The sequence below is a fragment of the Agelaius phoeniceus genome, chromosome 12 (assembly GCF_051311805.1).
Source record: "Agelaius phoeniceus isolate bAgePho1 chromosome 12, bAgePho1.hap1, whole genome shotgun sequence".
NCBI lineage: Eukaryota > Metazoa > Chordata > Aves > Passeriformes > Icteridae > Agelaius > Agelaius phoeniceus.
In genome coordinates this window covers 17,932,773-17,942,272 of record NC_135276.1, presented here as the reverse complement: position 1 = coordinate 17,942,272, position 9,500 = coordinate 17,932,773, and the positions used below count along the sequence as shown (strand labels likewise).

At 41.8% G+C, this 9,500-nt stretch overlaps 1 protein-coding gene across 1 annotated transcript; it reads right to left on the bottom strand.

Annotated features, from left to right (window-relative positions):
• Window positions 1-4,158: 4,158 nt before the first annotated feature.
• Window positions 4,159-8,390, bottom strand: LOC129125189 (arylamine N-acetyltransferase, pineal gland isozyme NAT-10). The gene is made up of 2 exons (XM_054640495.2): window positions 8,253-8,390; window positions 4,159-6,335 (listed from the first exon to the last, which is right to left on the bottom strand). Exon 2 carries the CDS (start codon window positions 6,328-6,330, stop codon window positions 5,458-5,460), a length of 873 nt encoding a protein of 290 aa, XP_054496470.2. The 5' UTR covers window positions 6,331-6,335; window positions 8,253-8,390; the 3' UTR covers window positions 4,159-5,457.
• Between the last annotated feature and the right edge of the window lie 1,110 nt (window positions 8,391-9,500).

The window sequence follows — 9,500 nt, the reverse complement described above, 5'->3', positions numbered from 1 at the left end:
TGATTGTGGATTAGTTTATTTAGTGTAAAAAAATTATGCTTAATACAGTCTGATACAAGGAGAAATCCTGTTTTTGTGCTGGCCACAGATGTCCCCCAACATTTAGCTGAGTGCACTGATTTATTTAGCATGTGATGAAGCCATCTGAAGTAGTATTAGGATAGAAACACCATTCTCTTTGGTCAGTTGGTGCTCTGGGTCTTTTGCAAAACATCAGTGTGTTCTTGTCTAAAATCATAGCAATTCTTTGTGCACAGCCTTTCAACAAGAAATATTGCTATTGCTGCATTTCCTCAGGATGTCCAAGCTACTCATCCTTAATGCTGGCTCTCTGCAGAAAGGAATTTGTTAATTGAAGTAAGGGGGTGGCCATTTTGCCATGGGCACGAGGCTTTTTTTTGGTCTTTTTTTAACAGCTCAGTGAAACAAGATGTGAAACTCAATTATTTAAAGAAGGACACACTGTGTCTGCTGTATTTTGCTTATGATACATGAACTGTGATCCATATATCAGGAGCACCTAATTAGATATTCAAGATGGATAACACCATGGAAAGAGAAATATACTTTTAACCTAGTAAGGGGACTTTGTGCAGGTGGAAAGGCTGTGATTCATGATCTGAGATAGTTTTTCAGAGCTAATTAAATGCTACTGGTTCAATTACTTAAAACCTGATCATATATTACTGCTAGCTGAAAAGGAGTTAATGATGGCAAGACATTTTTCTTCCCATGGAAGATATGACCTGAGCTATGAAATGATTTATTGTTGGTCATCACAAGAAAAACTTGGAATACATCCCATTATTCTTGCTTATTAGTAGGAAAATGATTCCTCTGAATGGATTTCTTGAATGGAGAGTGAATTTCTGCATAGCTGTGCTGAATAATTGAGGGGTGAGGTGTGTTCTGGTGAGCCACCAGCAACCAGGAGATGTCACTGCAATTGCATGTCCTGAGAGACTTGAGTTGGGGAAGTGTCCAGTGGTGCCATGTAAAGAAGCTTTTGGGTTATTTTGGTAACAGCAGTGGCTGAGATGAATTCTATGTGGAGTCTTCCTTTTTCAGGCTTCTGCAGAGAGCTCTCCTGCATTGCAGGGTTCTGTTCAGTCCAGTGGGGAGTAATTCTGATTAAGGGCATTCTGCCTCCTGAATTTCATGCTATTTCCTGAGGGATAGCTGGACATGAGAGTGCCACGGTGCATGGATAAGCACATGAAAAGCTAAAGAGCTTCCTAGAAAATCCACAATTTTGGAATTGGGACAGAGGAAGGTTGGTTCTGTTTCAACAGAACTGTGTTGAACAAACTGTGAAGAAAAGGTAGATTTTAGTTTATTGTCTTTAAATCTGGGAGCTTTGCTGTTCACATTCAGCTGGTGGCTCAGAGCTACTTATTTTTAGCACAATCTTTTATTCATGGGGCATTTGCAAAATGTGCCTTTAAAAGCACCATCCATAGTGTGTTATTGTGAGCAAGACAAACCAAAACTCAGCCCTGTGTGACTTTTTAAATGTACTTTAAGTACAGAGTTACAAGCAGACATGGTGGGATGTTCTGAAACACCTGTCTGCATTTCCAATGGTATAAATACATTTATGGAGGGATTTAAGTCCGACTCGAGCTTCCTACCTGAGGTAGAAACATTCTGCTGTATAAAATCTATGCTTGAACTACTCTTGACAGAGGTGTAAGCATAGCAGTGAAATATTCATAAAGCAAACCTGCATTGATTCAGGCTTCAGTACATTTTATGTGCAAGCTCCGAAGCTGTAGCACTTTCCCAAGTGGTCAGGTTTCTAAATGAAAGTGTTTCTTCTCTGGAAACAGAAGCAAGTTGGGTAAGTAGTGGTTTTGTTACAGAAAATGGCTACCTGCAAACTGGTAAAGTGTTACCAGACACCAGAAGTGTTTGTGTCTGTGACCCTGAAGTGTGGTTTTTAGTGATCACTGACAGCTCATGTATGTCTGTCCCTTGCCATGTGAAGTTTGGTCCCTCCCTTTGGCCAGCTGGTGGTGCTTATTTTGTAATAACTGCTGGGCTTGAAAGTATTGAACAACTTTGTCTTTCTTGCTGATGTTTCTCTTTTGCTTCTATTTTGCTTAGTATTGGATCTTAAAAAATCCAGGACCAGAGTCCAACTGAAGTGAGCCATCCAGTGTGAATTTAGTAATGCTTGAGCTGATTAAACTTTGCTTCTTGGGGAGGGGCAGGATGTTCAGTGATGCTGTGGAGTTTGAACCATGCTTCTTGTGCTCTGTCTTGTTCTCTAATGAGGCTCTCCATGATGCAATGCTCCAACCACGGGTGGCTGTCATTGCCATTGGGCATTGCCTGTGTGTGTAATGGGCAGCTGGGCTGGGATTCTGGGACTTCATCCAGCATTCAGACTTTAAAAGAAATTGTTTGTCTTTCTCTTGATTGGAATACCATACTTTTAAATTGTATTTGGAATTAGATGAGTCTGGGGGTGGAGGGGGGCGGTTTCTCAGCATTTGTTTTGCTTCATTTGAACAACAGTCCACAACTAAAACTGCAAAATCATTTAGCCTCTCATTAAACTCTTCTCTGAGAATGCTAATAAAGCATTGTGGTAGGGAAGGATGGCAGCCATCCCACAGTTCCCAACCACATGTGAATTCAGGTTTCTGTGAGAGCTGATGCTTTAAGGACTTGGTGGTTTGTTTTCTTTTCAGTCTGGAAGAACATCAGCTTCCACAATACTGCCTTGCTAATGGAACCCCAGCATGAGGCCTCAGGGTTAGTTTGGTTTTGTTTGGTTTTACACCATTCTCATCTCAAACCTCTGAGAGATTTCAGGCCTGGCATTCACACCTCAATAACCTGCTTTCATCAGCTTTTGGGGAGCTTTAGTTAAACTGTGAAACTGTTCCTTAGCTGCATGTGTTGACATTTCTTTGTGTGATTTCTTGTTTCTCAGTGAGGACCTGCTTATAATTGTCATGTCAAGATGAAAAATTAACAGATGGGAGTCAGGGAGATGGTTGGAGCCTCAGTCACCAGCAGCTCTGTAATCTTTGGTAAGAACCAAACAGTGGAAGAGGTAGCTGGGTGAGTCCCATCACTGCAGGCCCAGTGAAATGCTGATAGGAGCCCACTGATCCCCAAGAAACCCTTGCATACCAAAATCCAAACACTTACCTGGGAGCAACAGCAGGAAAACCTCTAGGGAGGTTGGGAGGCAAAATAACCACCCTGTTAATGTTCTCAAGACAAGAAAACAGCTGTGGTTGATGGCACAGAGAGAAACGTAGTTTGGTGAGCTGAGTGAATGAGAATCCCATCAGATAGAATGGAAGTGGTCAGTGTTTTGAAGCTTGTAAGGTCTCAGGGAGCACCTTGTCGTGATCAATTATTTAGAAAGGGGTAAAAACCCTCAATGGGAGATTAATGTGAGGGAATAACAGAACACAAATTACTTAACAAATTCCATAATTCCATTATTAACAGAGAAGCTGTGTTCTGACCTCAGTAAGATCTTTTAGTGTCCCCTGTCACCTCTTGTTGGCTCTCAGTTCCTTATCCCTGTGCAACTATCTGTACACCCAAGCCATGAGCTGCCACTGTGGGTGGTCACACAAAGAGCTGGCACACACCAAGCCCAGCAGAGACGGCTCCTGGGCCTCCTCTTCAGTGATCATCTTCCTCAGCCTACAACCTTTTCATCTAGGCACCTGCAGGAACTCACCATCTCCAGCACCACTGCTGCATTTGTTCAATATTGGCCTGTTTAGTTCAAGAAGCGTCAGGTAACAGGTTCCAAGGAACAGGTAACAAGTGACTGGATATCAGGAAATGGCCTCCAATTATGCCAGGGAAGGTTTTGATTAGATACTAGGAATGTTTTTTCATAGGGTCGGAAAGGACTGGAAGACTGTCAAGGGCAGTGGTGGAGTCACCATCCCTGGAAGTGGCACCTGAAGGACAGAGTTTAATGGTGAACATGGTTGTGATGTTGAGTTGATTGTTGAACTCTATGATCCTAAAGGGCTTTTCCAATCTCAGTGATCCTAAGAAGTTTGAGGTGGGAAGGGGTGGCCAGCAGATCTGCACCATGAGTGAGCAGCCCTCACTTGGCAGATGGAGTGTGCAAGAGTCAGTGCAGCTGGGAGCAGCTGTACCTAAAACAACTCAGAGTGTCTTTATTTTCCTTTTATTAATTTCAGATATACACTTACAGCATTTGTGAGATTAATGATCAGATTATGTCTTTGAGCAGAAAGACTATTCAGTGGGAGGAATCAACATTTGACTGATACTCAGGCTTATTACAGGCTGGGGAGAAAGAATGTTTTTCAGTGTTTTTGCTATTTTCGATGCATTTAAGAATGTTTCCCCTTTCTTAGTGGTTTCCTTGGTTGGGCTTTTTGCAGAGAAAGCATGGTAGGAGGAACAACATTTTCTGGAAAATGGGGAAACATGATTGTGAAAGAAAATGTTTCCTTTAGATTTGGCTGGTTTCTTGGGTTGTTTTATCACTTTGATACAGATGAACAAACACTAATGGCATTAAAGCTAAGGGCTAAGTGGTACCCATTCAGGACAGCCATATAGACACTCATGTTTGCAGGACAAAATTAAGGGTATAGTGGGCTTAGCTTCATCTACAAATATAATGCAGTCCTAAAAGTACAGAATTTCCACCCCTTTTGGGACAAAAGTAAATCTAAGCCAGCTGTGACATTTAAGTACCAGTCACAATTTACAGGATGATTATATCTCAGAAACAAAGCTTAGTAGTTATCTCCTTAGAGCCCATCAGCCACAATAACACTGCAATATATAGAATTTTCATCACCAGAAGAATAGCTACATACCAAAAATTACTTGGGGCAGTTTACTGCAGTAATGGCCAGAGGGATGCACATGATGACGATTTTCATTTTCTACTATGGTTTGTCTAAGGATGATGGTGAAAGAATTATGCCTCCTAATGCTCCTTTCCAATATGACAATGTTTTACTCATATTAAAGGTAGAGGAATGAGATGAGCTGTGAGTGGTTTGATCTTGTGAAAAATGAAGTTTTAAATGTGTGCTTTCTTGTCTAAATGCTCACAGATTACTTGTCTCCCTATAATAACCTTAGAAAATGTGTTGGCAGCATATCACAATTAATAATCCATACTCATGTGCTACAGGCAGTCCAAAATCCTCCAGGCATATATCTTACCCAAGCTTATAACCAGATTCAAATCATATCCTACATTTGTGCCAAAAATTGAATGGCAGTCATCTCCCAGCAAATAATTTTACCTAACTGACTCAAGAGTCTTAAATCCCTGATTTTTCCCAAAGTGAAATTCACATTAATCTCATACTAATGTATATATCCTTCAGTCACCTGCAAAAGAATCCCATAACCTTGCAGTAGGGATTGCACAGACAGTGGAAGCTGCTGTACCCACATAGCATTACTGTAGGTTTTCCTGGCATTCTAGATTGTGTAAGATCCTTTAACATTAATGGGGACAAGTTTTCTCTCTAGGTTGATGTTAAATTTCTCTTTGAGGGTCTTTTCAACCTCTTCATCTTCAAGAGTTACAAATTCCACCAGATCCATGTTTTCCTTGTAGTTGTACGTGGTCTCGGTGAGCGTCCACCCAATCAGCGCCCGGAATCCGTCGGTGGTCTGGAGGGTGCAGATGGACTTCTTTGTGAAGAGGGAATCTGGAGAGGTCTGGAGGTATGTGCACTGGAAACGGAAATCTTCCACTGTCCGTGGCTCGAGGCTGAACATATAAACCTTGCGACACTCCTTCTTCTCCAGCAGGTCAGAGTTGGAGAAGCTCTGGTTGGGGATGTATTGTTTCCGTCTCATTTTCTCCAGGTACCAGATGCCATTCTTCTCTGTGAAGCGGAACACGCCGGGAGCCTGGGGCTGGTCTTTCCCTGACACAAGCTCCATGGGCTGCCACATCTGGTAGGACACCCCAAAGCCTCCGTCAACGATGTAGGCTTTGCCATCAATGATGACTTTTACCACGAGGTGGGTCATGAGGGTGGCGTAGGCGTTCTGCTGGGGGTTGAACACATAGGCTCCCAGGAAGCTGGTCTCATAGCCCAGGCTCTTCAGCACCCAGCCCAGCAGCTGGTTGTTTTCCATGCACCAGCCACCCCTCTTCCTCCTCACAATCTTGTTGTAAACGTGCTCCAGCTCCAAAGTAATTTTCTCCCCGCAGTGGATGCTGAGGTTTTCGAAGGGAACAGCACGGATGTGATGCTGGAATATATCGGTTAAGGTTTCCAAATCTTGTTTTTCAGTGGAGCCTTTATAGCCAGTTCTTGCAAAATACTCTTCAAGGTTCATCTCACCTGTAAAGGAAGGAATTGTGTTTTGGTTTCTTTACATCAGTGATTTATGATGCTGTGAAAAGCTGCCCTGGCTCTGCCAGCAAAGATTCTTTAATCTACTGAACCTCATCAGAACAGCTTTTAAAGGAAACAAGCTTTCCTATCAAATGGTTCCCTGAGCAAAGAGCAGTGCACACGAGGGTTTGCTTTTGTCTTAGAGTCATCCCTCTGGCAAACAGCTGATGCCATTTCAGTTTCATGCGGGGCGGCTGCGAGATGAGGATTTGCTGTATTTGCATTGTAACAGCAGGGTTAAGAAGAAATGTAAGGTCTTGCTGGGGAGTGTGTACAAGGGTTCATGAGAAATGGTCTAAAGCCACTGCTCAGTGACAGAACTGTCACTGGGGGAGGCTGTGTCATCTGCCAGTGGGAGGGAGGACATTCTGAGCCAGGATTCACATGTTCTTTTCATGAGTCTGCCACTGATGGACGTGATAGTAAATGAATCACTTGTTCAATACACATTGCTCTTCCACTACTTATAAAAAGTTAACATGAAAAGTAAAGTGAAAAGCTTTATTCAGATAATTATAACTGAAAAAGTCTGACTTTTGAAAGTCACAGACCACTGAATCTTGTGTCTGCTCAGAGTGTTGTAGAAACTCATTTTGGTGTTGGAATAATGGATCTGAATGGAGGGAAGTGAGTGACCTAAAAGACAAGGAGCACATCTCCATTCCCTCCTGTGCCCTGTGTCTCACAGGCCACCCTGAAAATGAACAGTGGCTGCTTTACTCTCTCTGGTCCTGAGCTTTCTCAAAACTCACCAATCCTTTAACTCAGCAGTGAACTATTGAATGTTTACTGCAAACTAGAATTCCTCAAAATGATTCTCAGTGGCAGATTCATGCTGTGCATATTCATGGTGTGGCGGCAGCTGTCCCAAGTGAACAGAGAGCACCAGCAAAAACTACACATTACCTGCTACAGAGAGGAATTTAGCTTCCAGTGATATCTAAGTGTATTGTTGGAGGATATGTTCAATGTAATAATATTTGTTCAGTGTAACATAAAAGTCATGGCACTTTTGATTTGCAGAATCTGAGCATATCTGATCCTATCACTCTGACTGTGAATGCTAAATAGATCACACCAGTATAAAGCTGGTTCTCAAGTTTGTATTATTTGTAATTTCTTTCTGCAGCTCCATAATATGCTTGATCAGCACTAGATCTGTACTGCAGGAGATGAAAGCCACTGTTCTTTTGAAATGTGAGCAGACCAGATGAAAAGGCAGGTACTGAAAAGGTCACCCCCAAATGTGGTTATGATTTACGTACAGAAAAACATCAGCAAAAGAATATTAAAGGTGCAAATGAAGGTGTTCATACAAAACTATTCCTTACCAGGATTATACACAGTATCAGCAATTCCACTGTTGAAAATATGTTATCTTCTTTATCCTAATACATCAGCACATGGACTTCCTGGGTTGTACAACCCAGAGTCTGTAATTTTTTTAAGTTGTTTTTGAGGAGCTGTAATTTTATTCCCTTAAAGCAGAGTCTATTGATCATTAGTCTGAACTTTTGCTTCCTTTGCACTTGCAAATTGCAAATTCAAGTATCTAAAAGCACGACTTCCAACAAGAAGTTGCAGTTCTAAATTTATATCTACTATTGTACCTAAACAAAAGAATCTATTTTATAGTGAAATGAAGCTTCTCCTGAAGAGTGAAAGGTAGAAGAATTGAAATTTCACATCACTGTTTTGCCCTCTTTAACAGCTCCTGTTTAGCAGGTGATATTTTAGCTCTCTATCCACACATTTTTAGAACATTTTAGAACATTTATATTATTGTCCATGACCTTTGCCATCATAAAGAAACCAGGGGTTTGTATCTTTCTTTGGAGGGGATTTTTAAGAAAATAAACTTACCTCTAACGAGATCCCTTTTTATTTATTGAGGTATTCAATTTCTGGGGGGTTTATTACAGGGGCAGCAGTCAGTGGAGCCAGGAGTGGATACAGATTGTGAGGGTTGTCTTTCTAAGCTCTGCTGGTCCTCGCCTCTGAATCTTAAATTCCAAGAAAGGGCAGAGTCCATCCAAGAAGAATTCACATTTTTGGACTTCGCTGATCCGTGAGCAAATTAAACTTTGTTTCTTCCTATTAGTAGATGTTTATGCCTTCCCCTAGTTAAGACCAGAATGAACTCGTTTCCTATGTAAAATAATTACAGTAGGCAGTTGCAGATGGCGTTATAACTTTTTTTAATTAAATATTGTTATTTTGCAAACCAGCTCTTTGCAGTGGAGGATGTTCATCTGTGCCCTGGTGGGTACACTGAGGTGCCAAGGTGTTGCAGGCTGCGTTGCAGGCTGAGCTCCATGGATGCACAAATGAGCTTTCTTTGTCCACACAGGAACTGTTTCAAGCTGTTCAACTCAAGCTGTAGCAGGGAGTTCTTGTGGAGGTGATGAATGCCATGGCAAATATTTCTTTGCATGAAGTAATGCATTTCTGCTCTAAAAGCTGGCCTCCTGCATCCTCACAGCATTGCAGTGCTGTTTATTTAATTCTCCCCAGTCAAGCCTGTCTCCCCTTCACTGGATGGAGGTGGAATAGCAGAGGAGGCCTCTGGGAAAGGCAAAGAGCACATTAGCCTGCACATGGGGAAGCACCTGAGTTTTAAGCACATCAGGTGCCCCATGGGTCTGTGTGGTTGACTAAAACAAGAATCAAGGTCTTTTTCTTGGCTGATGTTCTTCTGTCGCCCTCTTTCATGGCACGTCCTGTACAGTACCACAGGTATCATCAGGGAAAAGGCTTCTGTGTCCTCAATATCTTGCTGTGCAACCACACTGGTGCCATGTCCTCACTTCCCAGGGCTTTCTTTTGCATCCACACTTTTTAAGGTAGATTTTGTGCAGAATACTGTTTGTAATAAATATGAAGATTTTATCTATAATACCATCGTCTCCTCTTGACATCACATGAAGGCGTGGTCCCGAAAGTTTAGATTATAGTGTGCAAAGATTGATCTAACTTTTTTCCAGTTGTGATACCAAAAGCCTGATTGTTAAGAACTGTTGAATCATCTCACCTTCTACAGATTTTATTTTGAATTCAGACACAGATAAATCAGACTCAGAAAAAGTGGGTACTCAAAATTAGAGAGATCTT

Excerpts from the sequence above, each read along its gene's own strand:
- LOC129125189 (XM_054640495.2), bottom strand. The coding sequence starts at position 6,330 with ATGAACCTTGAAGAGTATTTTGCAAGAACTGGCTATAAAGGCTCCACT.